Source organism: Phocoena phocoena, chromosome 16 (assembly GCF_963924675.1).
Source record: "Phocoena phocoena chromosome 16, mPhoPho1.1, whole genome shotgun sequence".
Classification (NCBI taxonomy): domain Eukaryota; kingdom Metazoa; phylum Chordata; class Mammalia; order Artiodactyla; family Phocoenidae; genus Phocoena; species Phocoena phocoena.
Window position 1 is genome coordinate 15,701,721 of NC_089234.1, and position 22,447 is coordinate 15,724,167.

The window sequence follows — 22,447 nt, forward strand, 5'->3', positions numbered from 1 at the left end:
CTTTTACCTACATAGCAATCTTGCAAACTAGGCAGAAGCAATACTTTTCTACCCTTTTCACATTATAGAACATACAAGTCTTCTCAGACAGTACATAGGTTTGGGGGAAATAAGCTGTTGGGTCCCAATACATCCAAACATGCTGAAAGTTCAGTACAGTATTCAACCTAACGGATTTCTCAGACGTCCACCTTTTACATTCCTGACGTTGCACGTACCGAGACTGGGGCAGCCTAATAACATGTCTGACACTCCTAACGAGGCCCCAGGGCCAGGATCATATTCTAGCCCACAATATCAGACTCCCAGCCCACGTGAGTTAGTGTTGTGCAAGGGATAGTCTTCAAGGATCCCTGGACCTCACCTGGGTAGTTAGCTGCTGTATTCCCTCATGAGAATTCATGGAAGAAGGAAAAAAAAAAAAAAGCTGATTATTTTTAAGCTGTCCCAGTTACCAAAGTAATTTCCAGTCTTTCTGACCCTTGACATGTAGCAGGATGTAGGGGGAAGGGAGAATGGACCTAATCAAAAACCCTAGACTGAACACTAGCTCTGTAACTTAGAAGGCTTTTCTTAGTCCATAAATAGGCATAAGAGTAATAGGGTACCCCCGAGGCATTGGGTGGGTTAAACGGGAAGGTGCTTCACAAACAGTTCAACTACAAAACAAATGCAAAAGACATGATTAACAATAAAAATAATGGCTAAGAAATGTTTAAGCTCAATCATGAGAGGAAAAGTGAAATCTTTTGGTAGCCACTGAAGTCCTCAACCTTCCAATTCCAATTCTTTTTTGATCCTTGCCAGTGTGGGCCTTAGCCCTGACTGGAAGAAGCCACTTTTGAAGCTTCATGACAAAGGCTTGTGCAGAGTGATCCAGGGAGTGCCAGCCATTGCCTGCTGATTTTGGAATTAAATATGAGGACTATTTGCATTTCATCCACGTCTCTCCATCAGTTCATCCACGTCTCTCGAACAGAAAGACGAGGATAAAAGGAGAATTGGAAATTGCTCAGTGACACTCTGGAGATACTGGAATAATGGATACCTGATGGGATTAAAGTACAGAGAGGCCGTTTTATTAAAAAAAAAAAAAACATTCACTTCACAGAGGTTAGAAAACACTTTGGGAATCTATTTGCTAAAGTGCTCTTAATTTGATTCTTATTTAATTCCTTCTAATTCCTCTCGGATTAAAATTGTAATAAAAGGCAAAAACCACTTTGGATAACTGTTTGGCAGCACTCAATCTGAACATAAACGTATGCAGTGACCTTGACATACATTGTCTACTTTTATGTGTATGTACCACTGAAATGTGTATATAATTCACCAAAAGACATGGGCAGAAAATTTCACAGCCACACAGTTCAAAACAGCCAACATGTAAAAACTACCAGAACGTCCATCAAGAGTGGAATGGATAAATAAGATGTAGTATAATTACACAAAGGAATACTATGGAATCATGAGACATGGTGAAGTACCAGTATACACAGAATCATGAATAATTCTCACGGTGTTGAGTAAGAGAGGCCAGACATATCTGCTTCCTGTTATGTAAACTTCAAAGACAGGTAAAAGTTAGAAGTCAGCATAGTGATTAGCAGTCAATGACTGGAAGAGGACACGAAGGGGCTTCTGGGTACAGATAATGTTCTCTTACTCGGTTTGGGCGCTAGTTACAAGTTGTGTTGCATTTATGACAATTCACTGAACTAGAAATTTATGATTTGTGCATTTTTTCCAGCGTATGTTCTACTTCAGTAAAGAAGTTTACTTAAAAGGGAAAAAAAAATAAGGTGTACCTCTTTCCTACTCCAAAGAAAGGAAAAAAAAAAAGTGCATTCAGGACTTCCTGCCTACCTGGTAAGGGAGAACATTGTGATATAATATGTAAACTGCATGGCATTTTTTGTAACAAAGAAAAGAAAGAAAGCCAAATTGTAGAACAGACTGTAACAACAATTACCTTGGTCAGGGAATACCAAGTCTAGCTAACACCCAAGGAAATTCAACCCCAGATCCTTGGGTCCCTGGTTACCCTCTAAACTATGTTGCATTCCTTAATAACTTTTCGGAAGAGACTAATGAGATGACGTTATCCATGCTACTTAATCAGTTCCTGGTTTCAAGGAAGTACATTTAACATCTGTGAGACATGACATGACTTAACTGGATTTGAAGATGGCAGGCAGGCTGGAGCTGCCAGGGCTGCTTTACAAGGATTTAGGATCACATTGTCCCAAACCACGAAGACCACCACCTACGTCAAGAAATAACATTTGGGAGAGTTGTTTTTAAAGGACTTGGTGTTATTTCTAGTGGTTTTGGTTTTTTGTTTTGTTTTCATAACATTTATCACACCGTTTGAATAGCTGGGGGTGGGAGGGATCGTGAAAGTAAAATTTTTGTTAAGGTCTTTAAAAATCATCTAGTCTTCCTTGAGCTTTAGCAAACTGTAAAATATGAAGACCTTAATTTGGTACAATAAACCTTTATTTGTATTCTTTAAAAAAAAAGGAAGTTGAAAGATGATACTGTAAAGTCATAGGAAATACACTGTTTTAGAGCAGATCCCAGCAAGGGTCTCCCCTCGTGAATGGAGCTGCTGAGGGTAGGGAGGCTGGAGGGCCTGGTGCTTCTGAGTACAGTCTGGAGTTGGACAGCCTGGGGTTTAGACCACAGTTCCATTCCTTGCTAACTGAGTAACCTTGGGTGATTTCTTGATGTCCCTAAGCTTTAACTTCCTCATCTGTTAAATGGACATAATAACCCATCACAGGGTTGTAGGGAGAGTCAGATAGAACATGGTTTCTGAGGTGCTTAGTGTTGGTATCTGGAAACAGGTAAATACCGAAATGACAGCTGGGGCTCTGAAGTTCATCCTTTAGTTCTCTTTTGGCCATAATTGTGCAGGAAATGGTTGCTCAGCATCTAGAGATTTGGGGATAGGGGCTTCTGTTGGCCTATTAATTTACCCAACATTTCTAGAGAACTTGCTATGTGGAAAGCAAGAGAGATCCTAGAGCTATGATGACACATGTGTGGCCCACGTCTTTAAAGGGATGTATAGTCTAACGTGAACGAGAGGGAGGAAGCTCACCTGCACTTACTGGTCCCAGATACTTACTTTGGTATGAACTGAACTTACCTTTGGTTACTTAATTTTCATAACAATCGTGTGTGGCAGGGTTTCTTATGCCAGTTTTTACAGTTGAAGAAATAAGTCCAGAAAAGTGCCCAAGGCCACACCATTTGCAAGGTCAGAATGCAGACCCTGCGTTCTCTTGATTCCAAAGCCCATCTCTTTCTACTCCATGTTGGACAGTGGGATGGGGCAGACAGCCCAGCCATAATGTAACTGAAAGTGGGGTCCGGCTACTCGCCTCTCAAAAGCCAATAAAGAGGCCAGGTTGGTGGAAAGGAAAGTTTGTTTTATTTTCGATGCTGGCAACCGGGGAGGGTGGACGCCTGTCCAAAGGCCAACTCTCTGTCAAGCTCTGACAGTCATCTTGAAATTGGTCATCGGTGGTCAACCAGCATCATCTTGATTGTTTCAGGTACAGTTAATCTTTAGTTTCAGGTTCCGTTCGTTTCCGTTTCTTTGAGGCCAATTCTCAGAATTGTGGCAGCTTATGCCATGGCTACAGCCTGGTCATCATGTAGTTCACTTCTTCCACCTGGCGGGGGTTTCAGTATCTATAAGACAGCTCGCAGGATACAGCTCAGAATATTGTCTATAGCCCTTAAGGAGGACCTAAAGGTCCTTGACTATGTTTAATGACTAAACTATTATTATTTGGTCTCCTTTGACTGTTTTCCTTTGTTTCTGCATTTTCTCACTTCTCTGATTAAACTTATTCTTTGGCTAAAGTTTTTCCACAGACGAAAGACAGGCTGAGGACATGGGGGGGCAAGGACCATATCGTCCTTCTCCATTTCAGTAACGTTCGAGGCAAAGTTAAATGTGTGGGACAGCCCAAGCCCAGAGCTGTGGGAGCACCAGAGAGGAGAGGTTAGTTTCAAATGCAGATATCCGTGCATTTCAGATTTATGTTTTGCCTTCAGTGTAGTTACTTGCTCTGCCTTGAAATTTGGCAAACTATTCAAAATACATGTTAACAAAACTTCTCAATCATTTTGGCCATCTTTTTATATCATACAGGATATTTCTATTTATTTTTCTAGTTGCCTAAGATTTCTGAAACAAGAGAAGTATTGTATCCATGATGTGGTGATATCAGTACAAGAGAATCGAACTTGTGTCCGAAGACCTGGGATGTTTCCTAGTTCTGACACTTAGCTGTGTGACCTTGGTTTTGGCGCAGCAAGTCATTTGACCTCTGAGCCTCGGTTTGATCACCATAAAACATGAAGGATGATGTCACCTGCTCCAAAAGTTCAGAGAAAACTCCAATTAAATATTGTGCATGAAAGCACGCAGCCAAAGAACCAGCCTGAGAGATTCCCAGTAGCGACACTAAGGTTAATGGCGTAGCCTAGGTTTTCGTTTCAACGTCTCATGTGGTCCCCAGCAAGTTACTTAATCTCTCTGCAGCTCCATTTCTCTTGTTGTACAAGAGAATAGTGATTCCTCTGAAGAAAGAGAAATACTGATTAGATTAGCAAATTAGGCAATTGTTTTCTAATCCCTTTGAAAATGTTCGAGTCTTTAGACAACTGCTAACGGTACAATATTGCACACATATATCTAGCTTTCTTTGTATGCAGGTATATTTCTGCAAAAAAAAAAAAAGTCTATATGTTTCAATAGCTTTCCAGAGGAATCTGGACCCCCCCAAAAGGAATGAATGCATGCACGCCCTGATGTGTCCTTGTGAACAGTACACAGGAAAGTTCCTCTTGTCTTCCGGTCAGGTCTTTCCCCCGCTCCCTAGTGTTTTCTTTCTTTCTTTCTTTCTTTTTAATTGTCCTGTCTCTTTATTAAAGAATAGTTTATGTACCATAAAATAGTTTATTTTTATTACATTTAAACAGCTGTGCAGCCATCACCACAATGCAGTTTTACAACTTTTCCATCACCTCATTTTGACTTTGCAGTCGACCCTGTGCCCAGTCTTATTCCCATCCCCATTTCCAGCAGCCACCAATCTACTTTGTATCTCTTTCCGTTTGCCTTTTCTAGAAATTTCATAGAAATGGAATCAACCTGTAGTCTTTCGTGTCTGGCTTCTTAACAGCACGTTGTTGAGGGTCGTCTGTGTTGTATGTATCAGCAGTTTGTCCCTTTCATTTAAAAGCAGTAACTTTGCAGTATTGGACGATTTGAACGTTTCACATTTTGTGTATCTATTCACTAGTTGAGAGTCATTTGGATTATTTCCAGTTTGGGCCTGTTTTTGGAGAACACTGCTGTGAACTTTTGCGTATAAGTCTTTGTGTGGACACAAGTTACCATTTCTTTGGGTTCGAAACCTAGGAGTGGAAGTGCTGGGTTGCACGGTATATTTATGTTCAACTTTTTAAGATACTGCTAAAGAAGTTTCCAAAGTAGCTGTACCACTCTCCTATTGCCGTATAAACTTTAGGATTGGCTTGTCAATGTACAAATAATCTGACTGGGATTTTTGGTAAAGATTACACTGACGCTACTGATCACTTTAAAGAGACCAGTTAGGTCTTTCAGGAATGCGCACATCTACAGATAATGTTTATCTAGCACTGTTAAACCACAAAGACTGCTTCAGAGTTTTTGCCCTTCACTCCCTGGAAGGAGATGAGATAGCAATAACCATCTGCCAAAAGCCAGTATGCAGGTACACCGGGATGTTGCAGCCTTTTTTATTCTTTTATATTTTGAGCTGGTCAGAGGGAACCAGAGCGCTGGAATGCCGTTGCGTGTTTCTCTCTGCACTGTTTTGTGCATCTTCTCTGGGGAAGACCAGCCGCCGCCCCTCCCCCTGATGTTTGGAGCAAGGGCCGCAGTTGGGGCTCTATAGTCGGTGAGGTGGCAGGATGCTCTTCTCTGTGCAGACTGGCTGTGCACAGACTTGTGGGGAGCCCTGTGGGCTTTGTGCAAGCTGCCTGGGCAGACTGATTTATTCACCTTTGCCCAGCATCCAAACTTTGGGCCACGGCACACCCTCAAGATCCTGCCTAAACAGGATGCTGCATCAGGAAAAAAAAAAAAGCCTCCGGAACAGGGGAGTGGTAGCTTCAGGATCAAGCTGGTCCAGTTGCACTGGAAACCTCTCCCATTCCAAGGGAAAAAAACAACAAATGCAGAAAAGCCTGAGTCAGCCCTCGCATCGCATTTCTACAGGAGCAAAATGGGAACTAGTGTGATTCTGCCTCTCCCTCCCCACCCACGCACCTGCCACGGAAGCAACATCCTTGTTACTCCCTTTGGCTTCCTCATCTACTGTCAGGTTTCCCCAGTTCACAATGATCTGCATGGACTTAGGTCAGTGCTTACAAAATAAAACAAAACCAGCTTATTTCTGGGCCCCACCCCAGGGCCATTGAACCCATTTTTAAAAGGCTCTTGGGTGTTACTTATGTGCAGAAAAGTTAGAAAACCCCTGACCTAGGCCAACACACTAACCTCCAAGTGTTTGCATGTCCTTAGTCTGAAAGCACCATCAACCAGACCCATGTTTGCAAGAGTCTCAGGGACAGAAATGCAATTTGTTTATTCCTTTGGGTATTCTGAGCACCATCTCTGAATCAAGTTAGATTTTTAAAATGAGACTGCAAGGGCTTCCCAGGTGGTGCAGTGGTTGAGAGTCCGCCTGCCGATGCAGGGGACACGGGTTCGTGCCCCGGTCCGGGAGGATCCCACGTGCCGCGGAGCGGCTGGGCCCGTGAGCCATGGCCGCTGAGCCTGCGTGTCCGGAGCCTGTGCTCCGCATACGGGAGAGGCCACGGCAGTGAAAGGCCCGCGTACTGCAAAAAAAAATAATGAGACTGCAAACCTAGACCTTGATAGTTTAACTTCCCCTGTGAGAATGATTTCATTCAATGACCTTTCAGTGCTACACCCTCAGTTTTTCTCAAGGGTCTGTGTGAGAAACAACTAGTTGGACGTTTCCAGCCATCATCGAAATTAGTGTGGAAGTTGTTTTGCTGCTCCAGAACTGAGGTCCCCCCTATGAGAATTCCTTTGGTGCTCTTTGGAGGCAGTTTACGCAAGAGGAGGCCTGGAGTCAGGCGACCTGGACTCACAGCCCAGCTCTGCTTTCTGGAAGCATTGGGAGCTTTGGAGAAATTGTTCACTGTGAGCTTTCATTTCTTGCTTGCAGAACAAGATTGTAAAATAGCACCTACCTCACAGGGCTGTCTGAGGGCCGTCACTCAGAGCCCTTGGTCCCATGCCTGGAACAGAGCAAGACCCTACCGAACCTCAGCCTGCGGTGACTGTTACTAATTTAGAATCAGGAAACCTTGCCTCTCTAGTGACAATTGTATGTGACCATTTTTTTTCCCACTGTGAGGCTTTCGTGGCCCATTTTCCCTTTTGTCCTCATCTACTGAGAAGCTCGGATCCCAACAAACATGTTTGCCTGAGTGTGGAGCCTTTTGATTTTTTTTTTTCCTCTAAGGTTTTTGTTCCATTGTTTTCAGGTCCCAGCCTTCTCTGATAAGCATCGAGAAGTCCTTTTTGGAAGGAGGCGTGGCATAAGCTATAAATTGCTGAAGGCTGACCTCAACGGCCATGTTTCATATCTCCTGGGCAGTATCAGGAGTAAAGCACTCCAAGAGAAAAGGGGTAAAGAGAAACTGAAAAGGGCAGTTAGCCATTCCGGAGCTGAGCAGATTATCTGTCCAAGGACGGGGTCTATAATTACAGTTCTGTTTTCTACTCCCAGTGGCCTGTTACACTGGCACAGGGCTTAGGGCGTCAGAACTCCTCCTGGCTGTCAGACACTATGGAGTCTTTGGTTAAATTCCATTCCCTGCCATCAAGAATGTTCTTTCTCTACCTAGATTCCTTTTCTGTTAACACTGCCTTGTGAGCTTGTAGAGGGACAGGATTTCACACAGAATCATAGAATTTTACAGCAGGATGGGACTTTTTACAGAGGAGGGTCCTGGGCCTTGGAGAGGGTAAGTAGTGACATAATTGAGGTCCCATGAGTAAGAAATAAAGAAATAATACCCCAGTCTCCTGATTCTGAATCTTGTAACCCTTTCCCTGCACCCCGTGTCCACAAGGAGTTCAGGGCTCCTTTCTCTTGCTTTATAGCAGGTGGTATTTCCCCAGATGGTATTCTCGCCTGTATGATAAAGTTTATACTTCAAGTTAGAGATTAACTAAATAGGAATAATAACCACACAAGTGTGACTTAATCGGCACCATTAAAGGCAAGTGATTTTTAGCACTTTGAATGTGTATGCAGGTGCTTTTATAAAACTCAACTAAATAAACAAATCGTTTATGGTCCATAGAGTTTAATGCCAGCCAGAATGTGGACTTTTTAACGTGTGCGTTTTGAATATGTGAAAATAAGTAAGGTTGTAATTTTTTAAACAGCAGGGTACAAAGATGGACGGAAAATGGTGATGACAGGGCTGTAGTGAGCCCCAGAGGTACATCTGGTCTCTCGGCCTGAGGCAGAGCTGGTGTTCCAGGGTGTGGGCCTGGGGACAGGTACCCGGTAACCACTGCTCATGAAGTCACCTGTCACAACAGAGCCCACAGTGCTTCAAAAGTTTGCACTCAGGGGACTTCCTTGGTGGCGCAGTAGATAAGAATCCGCCTGCCAATGCAGGGGACAAGGGTTCGATCCCTGGTCTGGGAAGATCCCACATGCCGCAGAGCAACTGAGCCCATGCGCCACAACTACTGAGCCTGCGCTCTAGAGCCCGCGAGCCACAACTACTGAAGTTAGTTGGCCTCGCGCCTGGAGCCCGTGCTCTGCAACAAAGAGAAGCCACCACGATGAGAAGCCCGCGCACCGCAGCAAAGAGTAGCCAGCCCCCCGCTCACCGTAACTAGAGAAAGCGCGCGTGCAGCAACAAAGACCCAAAGCAGCCAAAAATAAATAAAATTAAATCTTTAAAAAAAAAAAAAGTTTGCAATCAACAGCCTCCTCTCCACAGTGGATTGTGTGTTCCTCATCTGTTTGTAGATGGACGCTGTTTAGTCTCATTTTGCTCATGATCTGAAATACTTTTCCTTCTTCTAAAAATGACTCTAATTTAAATGCTTTGGATTCAGCTACATCCAATTTTTTGGTTAGTTTGCATATAACCCCGTCTGTGTTCGGCTCTGATACCTTTCCTGGCCCTGTGCACAGGGCTTGTCTGTGAACCATCATGGGTACCTGTGTTAAGAAGAAGTGAAACAGAGACGGGGTGGCTCACACATGCAAAGGAGGGGCTCCCCTATCCTGAGCACGTGACCCTGTGCCCCGCACCCCCCAGGCCTGCGCTGCTGTACAAACAGAAAGACGTTTAAACGGCTGTGCCACTGCCCTTCGATTCTGGCTCACTGTATCTCTTGACATGTTCGGCGTCATGGGATGAAGCAAGTGCACGGGTCAAGACCGATGCCCCTGGCGTTATGCTGGCGCTGTTTCTCAGCAGTGGTTTTGCTCACGACTTACAGAGCAGAGCCCTGCCACAGGAGCGCTTGACAAATCTTCCGTCCATCTTGTATGACAGCTCATGTAACACGGTTACTCTCCTTTGCCTGTCCTTGGGAAAGGGCGGCAGCATCCAGAGAGCCTTTTGTCAGCATCCCAAACCGCGCTAACAAGCCTTTCTGTGGATGGCCCTGGAACCACCTCTGTGCAAAGGATTATCACGTTGTTATTCCTATTATTATCGTATGCGGTACGTCACAACATTTTCAAAATGTCACCCTGGCATCACTGTGAGGTAGATACAGCAGTGGGGTTATTAGTTATGGTACTAGTTAGGAACGTGTGCTCCAGAGCCAGACTACCTGGGTTTGCAGCCTGGCCCTCCCACTTTCTAGCTGTGTGACCAGGAACAACTTTGCTAAATCTCCCCAAGCCTCAGCTTCCTCATCTTTAAAGTAGGGAATAATAACCTTAGGAGGTTATTGTTAAACAAATGACTGAATGTTTATGAAGTATGTAGAACAGTGACTGACACAGAATAATCATAAAAATGTTCACTTTTATTGTTAATGTCACCATCAACTTCATCATCTCTACTTTGCAATAGAGCTTCCGAGAGTTTGTGATTTGCCCAAGATCATGTTGGGTGTTATGACTCCAAGAGACAATGGACTTTTTCCCTCTTAGTCTTCTATTTCCTTATTACCCAGTAACATAAAAATGAATCTTTGTAAAAGATCAAAGCAATACAGAAACATGTAAAGGAAATTGTTAGGTTCCCACCCTGCTCCTTCCTCTTTCCCCACAAGGAACCATAGAAAACTAACTGGTGTGCATTCTCCCTATCTTCTCTACGTGCAGGGCACACACGTAAAATCAATATACATATATATATATATATGTGTATGTGTGTCCTCTTCGGCATAAATAATAGTAACAGTGCCTGACTTACAGGGCTGGATGTTGGGGGCAGGGGGTGGGGGCAGGCAATATACTAGCCCTCTCATCAGCTCCATGAGTTACGTGCTATTATTCTACCCATTTTACAGCTGTGGAAGTGAAGGTTAGGGAGATTGTCACCTTTACGGGACCACATGGTGCTGAAACTGGATTTGAATCCAGTCACACTTACCCCAGTAACTCCACACTTTTGACCACTACTATATGTGGCCATATCACAGGCATTATTTTTCCACTTGATTTTTTTCTCTTAGTAGTGTTTGTTTGAACTCTTCCCATATAAATACATATATGTTGACTTCTTTCTTTTAATGGCTACATGAGTCGATATTTTATTTCACTACTTTCTTATTTAGGTTGCTTCTGTTTCCTTGTTCTTTGCTGTTATAAGTAATTCAAAACTGAATATCCTTAATACATACACTTTTGGGCACATGTGTGAGAATTTCTGTAGAATGGCTTTTACAAGTGGAATCGTTCATCAGGGAGTAGTATGTACGTATACATTAAATTTCAATAAATATTGCTTTCAAAAAAGAATTTTGCTCACCAACAGTGTGAGAATGCCTGTTTCCTCACATTAGCCTCTTCTTATCTTTGCCAATTTGTTGAAGAAAAACACCCTTTTTCTAAATTGTGTTTCCCTGATTCCCGGTGGGATTGAGCTAATTATTTGGGAGGTTATCTACCTTTCCTCTGGAAATTGCCTTTTGCCCATATTGCCATTTATTTTTCATTGTAGATGCTCTTTATAAATTCTGGGTAATAATCTTTTCTCTGAAATGCATGACAGATATTTTATCCCCGTCTGTAACTTTGTTTTATGTCTAGAGATTGGGTGTGCATGTGTGCAGGCACACGTACACAGTCAATATTTATCTTTATTGTTTCTAGGCTTTGCCTTGCTTAGGAAAGCCTTCCCAAGTTTGTTAAAACAGTCTCCTACATATTCTTCGAATATTTCTATGATTTTGTTTCAACTTTTAACTTTGTACCTCTCTAGAATTTGTTTTTGTGTAGGTTGTGAGTTAGGAATCTAGATTTAACTTTCTCTAAGTGAAAAACTCATTGTTCTCACCGTTAATTGAATAACCCATTTCTTTCAACTCATTTGAAACACCACCTTTATCATAATTCTCTTGTTGTATGTATGGCTGTGCACCTGGTTCCTCTCTTCTGTCCCACTGATTTATTTTCTATCCCTGCACCAATATTAGAACACTTTAATTATTTTAGCCTTAGAATAACTTTTTATTCGGGTAAGGGAAAAACCCCCTTCACTGCCACTCTCTTTTCCAAAGCAGTTTTTATATTTTTGTGCATTTTTTTCTTCCATGTGAACTTTTAAAATCAGCCTGTCAAGTTCTATAAAAGAAACTCTGGTGTGTATTTTGCTGAGAATATATTGCATTAATAGGTTCATTTTGGATAATTTGGCATCTTTACTATATTTAGTTTTCCCATCCGCAAGTACCATGTCTCTATTTCTTTCATGTCCATCAGTTAAGATCCTTATGTAGATCTTTCATCGAAGGGTTTATTCGTTGCTATTACAAATAGGGACCTGTTTTCCCATCACCTGGACTTAATTTGTATTACTAGTGAATAGGAAAACTATTGGTTTTTATATATTAATTTTTTATCTAGCTACTTGACTGAACTCTTTTATTAGTGACCTTTATACTGATTTCTTTTCTTGATCTATCACATAGGCTAGGACTAAAGAAAAACGCTGGTGAAAGTGTACACCTCTGCCTTGTTCTTATCTTTAATTAGAACGCTTCTAATACTGCACCACTAAATATGGTAGATACACTTTATCAGCCTGAAGAAATTTCTATTTCTAGCTTACTGAGGGCGTGTGCTTTTCACTGCAGACTACACCAGCTTCCTGTCAAGGGGCCTTAATTCAGTCCCCTACATTTTCCTTGAGAATTCAGAGATTATCCAAATGCCTGGGACCTCCCAGCATTGGACCCTGGATGGCCGAAGAGAAAGGGCTACTTTGTGTGAACATTTCCTATACTCCCCTCACATGCCCCCCCGTCCCCCTTCCCACCCCCCCCCCGCTGAAATAAATAAATAAATAATGCTGTGTGGATAAGAGTAAAATTCCACTTCTGGAACTTTCTGGCAGGCACCACTGAAAAGGTTTCATTCCTGGCTTCTACTTGTAAATAACTTCCATTTTTTTTCCCCACTGGGTTATCTTGAGTAGCTGACCACCATCTCACACTCTAGTAGCTAATTGGTTTCATAGTTTCTACAGGAGGGTGTGAGAAAGGAATCACTACCTGACCTCTGACTTCCTGTTGAGATTTCACGCAGGCACAGGGTGAAGTCACTTCTAACTCTGGGCTCTCAGCAGTGCCTTGTGCACAGTTAATGCAAAAGAAATGTTTTTATGGTCGATTGATGAAATGATTTAATTACAGAGTACATATGATAAGTTTTGGGTGGCGAGACTTTTTGCTAAGATGTGGACGAAAGGATTTTGCTATGTTGGGCATATGCATTTGGAGCATGACTCTAAAGGGACTTGGCACCTGTCTACAGATTTGTCCCTGTGTCCAGTGACACTTTGCTTTGGGGAAGTCAACACCCTTGTGGTGGCATCTGTGATATTTAAGAATGTGAAATGCCCAGGAATAATGCAGAGCCACCTCAGTGAAATGCCTTCTTCAGAAAACAATTAAAATGAGACTTTGGCAAAAGATTGTTATAAGCAGCAGAGAAGAGAGTTGGGGCTCCTTCCAAGATAAAAAGCAGGATATGATGTCTTTTACTATGGTTTTTCTCATCTTGATGTAAGCTGGCATCTTTACTATATTTAGTTTTCCCATCCGCAAGTACCATGTCTCTATTTCTTTCATGTCCATCAGTTAAGATCCTTATGTAGATCTTTCATCGAAGGGTTTATTCGTTGCTAGGGTTTTCTCATCTTGATGTAAGCTGGGTAGATTATATTATTTTCAGACTGTTTAGCTAGGAAAGCAAGAACCTGCTAAATAGGATCCTTTCTTTTTATTGCTTTAGTGCAAACCAACACTGGCCTCCAACATCAATTTGGATGTTAATGTTTTTGAGGTGGGCTTGTTTGGGAGATGGCGTGGACTCATCTCAGGCACATGCTGTATAACTGGCAACCGTCCAGGAGAGCCCAAGCTGAGAGACAACTGGATGCCAGAAACCCCAAGAGGCAAGGCAGCCTCACATAGCAGGCACAAGTAGCTGGTCTTTGAACCCCTCCCAGATCCAGTGGGATCAGCTCCAGCTTCTAGGGCTGTTGGTATAGGAAGTTTGGTCAATTGGACAATTATTTTTCCTGCCTTAGCTTCTTCTCTTTTCCTCCAAATTCCCACATCCAGAAAAGAGGCTGGGAGCAGTGACCAAGTAATAGACTAAAATATTTCCTACCTCTCCTCTTGCAGGCAGGTGACAAACATTACCACCCTAGCTGTGCACGATGCAGCAGATGCAACCAGATGTTCACAGAAGGAGAGGAAATGTATCTTCAAGGTAAGGTGGACTCAAGAATCCAGTAAGTTCTCCCCACCGGGGGAAAGAAAACCTTACTATGTTTGTTTTCAGAGAAGGAGGCATTTTTTTTAGCTGCAGGGCTACGTGGATCCAGGATGAATGTAGCCAAATGTTACCTCATCAGTTAGCATTAATCAGCCAAGCAATTGACATCCTGGCAGTGAGCCCCTGAGACTGTTAACAGAGGAGCCTGTTGCTTCTGGGTGAATGAATTGGACTTGATGTTTGCTGCTATGGAGGTTAGGCAAGAGTGAGAATCAGTGTGCCCTCCTCCCACCCAGCCCCCAGGGATATGCTTGGGAAACAAAAGAGGGAAAGCATTTCTAGAAATGTTACACATTGGATGGCTACTTTGTCTTTTCTCACTTCACTGTCCTGGGGGAAGGATTTTGGGGGGCCTCCCGGGCTGCTCTTATCCAGGCTTTCAGGAAGAAGAAAATCTCATACTTGGTGAATTGCATCACAGATGTACTTCATCCCATTAAGATGACATAGCTGTCATAGTGTAAGAGAGAGGGACAGAGAGTGAGAGAACACACCCAAAGTCCCTGACAGAGAAATTGAGAAGTTTCTGGTGTCAAGGAAGGGCTCATTACCAGAGGGCCATTCAATTATTTTTTTTTTAATGAAAATAATTTTGAGAAAATTTCTCAGTGTACAGCTGTGATTAGCTTTTGTCTCCTCTAAAATTCTGAAGCTTCTCAGAAAGCTTTAGGGGAGGATTCTCCTCCAGTCAAACAGCACCATCTGTGCAAGCATTTTACTAATTTTAGCGGGAAAAAGAGTCATTAACTAGACAAGGGCTTATCAGTAAAATTAGCAAGAACCACGAGAGCTGTTGCTTATTCAGTTTTGCTAATTACTGGGTCTCATCGGCCTTTACATGTCATTTCTTCGCCTCTCTCTGCATGTAACACTATGTGTAGTTTTTATTTTTTTACAAATGTGTAGTTTTAATGAATGGTTTGCTTTGGTCTCAATTTTTTGTTTTTATGCAACTAAGAAAAGTCTCTGGAAACGATTCTTGAGTATTAGAGCAAAGCTTTGGCTACTCTCTCCTTAAAAATGCTAGCTATATGAGAAACTGACAACCCAAACATCCTTTTAGCTTTAGAAGGATCTCTCTGAAAATTTTTGATTAAAGATCTCACTGGGGCTTCCCTGGTGGCGCAGTGGTTGAGAGTCCGCCTGCCGATGCAGGGGACACGGGTTCGTGCCCCGGTCCGGGCAGATCCCACATGCCACAGAGCAGCTGGGCCCGTGAGCCATGGCCGCTGAGCCTGCGCGTCAGAGCCTGTGTTCCGCAGTGGGAGAGGCCACGACAGCGAGAGGCCCACGTACCGCAAAAAAAAAAAAAAAAAAGATCTCACTGAATTTTAAAGGCCCGATAAGGGCAAGTGAGAAGCACCAAATCCGTGGTCTCACTTGTGCTTTATATGACGCATTTCCCCTGAGGACAGGCTGTGAATCCATGAGAGCAATAGGCAGGTGTCAGCTTACATTTTCAGCATAGAGCAGATTTATTCTTCAGTTGGTCTCCAGGCTCTGTTTTAGATCTGAGTGTGTCAATTACAGCACCCACAATCAAAGTCCCAAGAGTGCATGTGACCCCTGTGTCTGCTGAGAACCGAGACTCAGGGTTCTGTCTGGGTGCAGCTCTGCACGTTCACATGGTCCTGGAAGCTGAATAGAGGGTGATTTCAGGCTGTGCATGAGTGCAACACGTTCACGCTACAAATAAACAACTCGGTTTGGGCTACATTCAGAATTTGGGGATTGTTGTAAATCTCTCCTGGAGCTGGGCTTCTGTGTTCTTTGCCTGCCCTCTTGGCACGTCCTTGAAGAATGAGCAGTTTCATCCTCCCCAGCATCAGATGTTCTCTCTGGCTCCCATTCCCTATGTGTCTGACCTCTGGAGAACAGTGTGACACCATGTGCACACCCGGGATTCTGGGCCAGGACGCCCGCTCAGTAGAACCTCCACAGCGCACGCAGCTCCTGGACCCGGCCCTGACCCCCGGCCCTTGGCTCTCCATGTTAAAACGATTTCCTGTGCTTTGTAGCCAGCCTCAGAGTAAACGCTAGTGCTGAATGGACTGTGCGTCTGCCTGGTTTTGGTTTGTTTAATTTTTTTTTTGGCCCTGGGTTAAGCAAGATAGAAATTACTGCTAAATAGGGATTAAAGTATTATTCTGATATAAAATGCATTTTCCCTGTCGTTAATTTAATAGTACTTTAGTTCAGTGGTGTGAAATAATTCGAGAGTTATTCTAATTTGATACTTTTCAAGTACACACACAGATTGCTGCTTGAAGAGAGAAAGATTTCAACAATGAAATGTAGACAGTCTAATATTCATAGTGAGATTCTTATTAAGTTTATATCATTTACTTACTGCTTTCCACTTAGTAACTTTTTCAGATTTTTTTAACTTTTTATTTTATGTTGGAGTATAGTTGAATAACGGTGTTGTGTTAGTTTCAGGTGTAAAACAAAGTGATTCAGTTATACATACGCATGTATCTATTCTTTTACAAAGTCTTTTCCCAATTAGGTTGTTACAGAGTATTGAGCAGAGTTCCCTGTGCTATACAGTAGGTCCTTGTTGGCTGTCCATTTTAAATCTAGCAGTGTTGGACACGTCAACCCCAAACTCCCAAACAGTCCCTCCCCCACCTCCCTTCCCCCTCGTGACCATAAGTTCGTTCTCTAAGTCTGTGAGTCTTCAACTTAGTAACTTTATTCGCTTAGGTCTTTTTAAGTCCCTCTTCAAGTTCTTCTGCCCATTCCCACATTTGAACATACCCTTATGTGAACATATAAGACTTACATACAGGCCTTAGCCATAAATTACATAGATTGTCTATCTAGGCCTAAAAAAAATCATATAGGCAGACATTTGATTCTTATAAGAAGAGAGCTTTTGATTGGATATAAGTGTTTTGCTTAGTTCTTTGGTACTGGTACCATCTAAGAAAGTGCTTTACACTCCTGTAAAGTGAGGCATTAACCCAGGAACAGAAGATGACACTGAATTAGTGCCTTCATTAGTTTAAAAGTGAAGACTTTTTGCAGTTAATTAAAAGGTTAAAAGTTAAAGGAAAACTTGTGGATTTGTAATGTAACTTTCAATCTTTCTGCTAGTTAGATTGGTCTCCTGTGTCTGTTGGATCAACAAAAAATTCAGTGAGTTTTGCTTCTGGTTATAGGCGATCTGGTTTGACTTTATTGCCCTCATCTAAGTTGCTTGGTTGTTTTGATGTTATATAAGCATGGCTTATGGCTTATATTTCTGAAATTAAATGCAGCTGTTGCTGAGCACACAGACATTACTTTTCAAGGATAATGATACAGTTTAAAAACAAAAACAAAAACCACCACCCAGTCAAGAACAGTCTCTTTCATTAAGACACTCTTGTGCCCAATTAGTGGTCTCCGTGGTCTAGGATTATGACCGTTAGAGGACAAGTTCAGACCAGATGTGGAAAACTCCCCTGGAGTTTGAACTGTCATGATTCACTTGGGCACAGGGCCACTCTCAGAAGTTCTGTCTAACAGGACTCTGGCTGCTTTCCATTTCCTTTACTCTTAGCCATGCGTTGTCTTTCCAGGTTCTACCGTTTGGCATCCCGACTGTAAGCAATCCACCAAGACCGAGGAAAAACTGCGGGTAAGGAAGGCAATAGTGCCATGATGCCAGGTGTACTTGCTGGGCACTGTGTGTGTAGTCACTGATTTTTGGGACTGGAGTTTGGGTGAAAGTACTTTTTTATAACTTTTTTTTTTTTTCCTCTATAGCAGACTAAGTGGAAAGGCCATTTGGCCAAAAAAGCAGGTTCCCTCCTACCTTAAATCAGTGGTGGATTTTGTTCCAAATGCTTGTGTTGGACAAAATAAGCCTTGCCTCATAAGTCAGGTTCCTAGGAAAGCATTCAAGGGAAAAGTCAGACCTTACAGATGTGAAAAAATGTTTCATCAAGTTCTAGGTCCAACATCTGGTGACCTCATCACCGGGCTTTTTTTGTACTTTGTCCGTAATATCACTCCAGCCCAAACTCTGAGGCCATTGCTCAGCTCTTTCTACGTTTGATTGGCCTCTCAAATCCAAATTCACCAAGTGGCCTCCATCTCCAGAAGCTGATGACTTGTCAGATAAAACCTTTGGGGAAAATCATGATGAGCCCGGACGTGTCAATGTAAACAGGGATTCTTGATTGTTTTTGTAACTTAAACCTTAGGTAGCATCAAAATGTTTTTGTAACTCCCTAGAACATGGACCACTCGGGCAAGACGATAGATTCTCTTTATCTCTCACTTCTTTTATCTTTCTTTCCTTTTATTATTTTTTTTTTAATCTCTCACTTCTAAAGCCTTCCCCTGGTCTTACTCAATTCTCAGATCACCTCCAGGTGACAATATTTCATCTGTTTAAAAAGCAAAGAGCTGTACACAGTTGCAAGGCCATGATCATAATCTGTATCTTACTCAGATGCCCCCAGTTTTTCACTTGGGCTGTGAAGTATTTTTCAGAGCAATAATCAGACTGCACCCCAGTCTACACTCCCTCAGTTTAGCTACCTTTCTGGTGCCCTTGGAAAAACTGGAGGTTGACTAGGCCACCTGGTGCCTCAGGGAAAAGAATGGTCTGAATTTGTTTTGAAAGCCAGACTCTAGAAGACTCTAGAATGTGGTATCATTTCTTCTTGATCTGCCATTAGCAGACATAAGGAACAACGTATGTAATCCCCAGCAGCTGCATAGCTGCTGCATCGATGTGGCCCGATCACTAATGTGTCACTTGTGAAGGGGTGACTTGGCTTCAGAGAAATGATTATCAGTGAGACCCATTTGTTTTTGGCCTGCCACCCTGGGAATGACAGCTCTTATTTTCATTTTCCAGTATCTTTCCTTTATTCTCAGCAAAGCCCAGGTCTGCCCAGCAGCTTTATTTCCTTTGCTTTTTTTTCTGCTTCAGCTGGCATCTGTAAGATCAGATGGAGATATTTTTCCATTTGCGTAACTTGTCCCTCGCCTGTGACCCTGAATAAAAGCAGTTGTCTTAGAATTCAGTTAATGTAATCAGACTTTAAGTGTAGGGGGAAAATCACTTTTTCTCAAAATAATTGAATAAAGACCGGACAAACTGGAGAGGAATTTGTCCACCAACATCAGGATGATTTGGTCCCTGTTTCAACATAGAGTTTCCGCTTGAGCATGTGTACCTAACCCTCCCATCCATCAGTCAGTCAGGTGCACCCTGGAACAGTCACCAGACTCTGGGATTTTTGAGGACCCATGGATGCTTTGAAAGCAGTTTGTCGTTATAAAATACTAGAACATTAAAGAAGAGGTTAAAGAACATTAAAGACAGTAAGACGTGGCTTACTGTCACTTTTATCATAAGAATTTAAAATTCACAGCATAGCTTGTGGATGCTGCCGAAAAACGACCCAAGTGGCTAGTGGTCGGCACTGTCTTTATAGTGTTGCTTCAGTTTCTTGAATAATCATTTTCACTTCATCCCTGATGAAGTGTTTTGGGAGATGAAGAGAGGAATACTGACGTGGCCAGACTGAATGGAATGTGTCTTTTCTCTATAAGGATTGCTTGAATTTGCAGATTGTGTTACTAAAATGATTTTTTTTTAAAAATCAACACTTTTTTTGTTTGTTTTTTTTTTTGTTTTTTGAGGTACGCAGGCCTCTTTTTTTTTTTTTTTTGAGGTACGCGGGCCTCTCTGTTGTGGCCTCTCCCATTGCGGAGCACAGGCTCTGGACGCGCGGGCTCAGCGGCCATGGCTCACGGGCCCAGCCGCTCTGTGGCACGTGGGATCTTCCTGGACTGGGGCACGAACCCGCGTCCCCTGCATCGGCAGGCGGACTCTCAACCACTGCGCCACCAGGGAAGCCCTAAAAATCAACAGTCTTGATTGCATCTTGATGGAACTCTATGGATAAGATTATGAAAGCAGCTAGTGAGATACTTCCACTCATTCTGGCCAAGAGGACCTGTTGCTTTTTTTTCCTTTAGTGAAACTTTCTAGAGAATTCCAAAGCTCTTCTCCTAAAGCCAACATTTACCACTTGGGAGGTCAGCCCAGCCCTCAGCTCACTCACCCACAAAGAAGGAGGATGATGCACCTCCGAGGAAAGAGGTTCTGATGTGGCCCAAGTGGGGTACCAGCTGACGCTGGTGGGATTTAAAAGAGGCTAGATTTTTGAAGAAGGAATAAATCTTGCGCTCTCTTAAGGGTGTGTCTCCAGATGACAGTCTTGAGCCAGGATTTCCAGGCCTTTTACTGGGTGTCACGTCAGTGCAGTTACTATAGCAAAATGAAAATGTTTTTAAGAATCTTTTGGCAACCCCACTGAGTAATCCACGTTCTTGGTACTTAAAGAATTTGTGGGGCTTTTGTAATAACAGATTCTTAAGAACATCTCTCAGTGGCTTCATTGGCTTCTCACTCTTCATATATCAGAATATTTAAGCCAGAATAAATGGAAAGGAACGATGGTGGGTTGGAACATAGGTAAACATACTGTAACTTGAAGACCAGTTAGGGAGTTCCCTGGAGATCCAGTTGTTAGGACTCCGCGCTTTCACTGCCAAGCGTGTAGGTTCAATCCCTAGTCAGAGAACTGGATCCTGCAAGCGGCACGGCACAGCCAAAAAAAAAGAAAGAAAGAAAAAAAAAAAGACGAGTTACTATGCTTTTAAACATGGACCCCCAAAACACACCACACACACACACGCACACACACAACTAAAGTGATGTCACTTGTCACTTATCAGATGAGTTTTCCTGAAGGTTTTTTTCTGGTTTTGTTAGTGTTTCTGAATCGAGGCTATTTCATTGTTCATTCTTCCTTTTTCATGTTTCATGGCAGCCACGAAACATCCGTCGTTCTCCATCTGATTTCTTTTATCCCAAAAGTCTGATTCGACGCACAGGATGGTCCCCGTCTCTGCAGGTTGGCGCTGTGTCTGGGCTGAGGCTGGGAGCCACTGTCCTGGGCCCCAGGCTTCTGTCGCTTCTCCTCCCCTTGCTGCTTTCCCCACATAACTCCGGGCTCCTGCAGAGGCAGATGATGCTTTTTCTCACCCCACGGAGTGCATCTCACATTCTGAGTCAGGCTGTTTTCTTCTCTGGACAATGTTTTCATTTAGAGCAGTGACTGAAGCATTGTCTTCAGTACAGCGAGCACGTTGGAAGCTGCCCTTTTGGTCCTATGCTCACACATTTGTTCATTGATCAAATATTTGCTAAGTACCCAGGTATAGTAAGGAAGAAAAGACAGGTAAATAATTATAGAATGATAGAGAAAGGTATCACAGGATATGGATCATAAAGATCAAAGAAGTTCAGATGAGGGAAGGGGGTCAAGGGGCACTTCCTAGGAGAAGTGGTCTTTGAGTTGAGTTATGGAGGCTGAATGGAATTTGAACATGTAGAGATGATGTGAAAGGGGTGGGCCTGGTGAAGAGAACGGCAGGAGCGGGGAGCTGGGGAAATGCAGTACTTCGGGAGGGAGAGGTTTGGCTCCAGGAGGGAGTAGCAAAGTGGGAAAGGAAACGAATAAAACCAGGCACCAGCTCTGCAAGAGGCTGAGGGATTGACATACACTTTCATTGGCTCTCCCTAAGAATCCCCATGAAGTAGCTATCCTGATTCCCATCTTACAGATGGAGAGATGGAGGCCCATCATAGTTAACAAACTTGCCCAGAGTTATCCCAGTGGTAAGAGGAAGAGCTGGGATTGGAACCCAGGTCTCTCTGAGCCTATAACTCATGTTCTTTCCACTGTCCTACAAAAGGAGAGTAAGAGAGAAACCTGGGAAGGCAAAAAGAGGGCAACATGAAATACTGGCGAAGCTTGATAGTGTAGAAGGAGGAGGTGGTGTTTCAAGGCAGCACCACCTGCCCAGAGCATCCTGCAGGAACAGGGAAGGTACTCAGCTTGCTCTCCAGATGAGCAGCAAAGCAGGGGAGTAGGTTCCCTGCACACACTTGACCTTCTTTCGGGGTCTCTTAGAATCAGTTGAAACCTTGGCCTGGTAAATTACGAGTGACTTTCCACAATCCTATCTTTGTCCAGAGGAAACCCATTTGACAACTCAGGGTTGCAACACAGCTCTTTAGTCCAGGCTTTGTGCCTGTGCCTGTTTTCTGTGCCTTCCAGAACTGTACTACAGCCCAGGAGAGTTTTGGTTTGGATCTACTTTTATTAAAACTTCACCTTCTTTCTTTAAATGATTTGAAAAGTAGTTAGAAGTACAGAGTTTCAGAGTAGAAAGGAACGTTTTAGATATCAACCTGCTAAGTTTCTTCATCTGTAGAATGAAGTCAGCCCAAGGCTACGCAGGTCATAAACAGCAAAGACTCCAGGCCTCAAGTG

The 22,447-nt window shown here is 43.0% G+C and overlaps 1 protein-coding gene across 17 annotated transcripts in view; it reads left to right on the forward strand.

Annotated features, from left to right (window-relative positions):
• The window catches only part of ABLIM1 (actin binding LIM protein 1), a 323,249-nt gene that overhangs the window by 259,672 nt on the left and 41,130 nt on the right, over positions 1-22,447 (forward strand). For 9 of the 17 annotated variants that reach the window (XM_065894021.1, XM_065894019.1, XM_065894018.1 and 6 more), the window contains 2 exons: positions 13,943-14,030; positions 17,663-17,721. In XM_065894021.1, the coding sequence (XP_065750093.1) occupies positions 13,943-14,030; positions 17,663-17,721 (147 nt within the window). Of the gene's footprint in view, positions 1-13,942; positions 14,031-17,662; positions 17,722-20,938; positions 21,023-22,447 lie in introns of those variants that run through there. The other 8 variants (XM_065894026.1, XM_065894032.1, XM_065894028.1 and 5 more) reach the window with 3 other exon arrangements.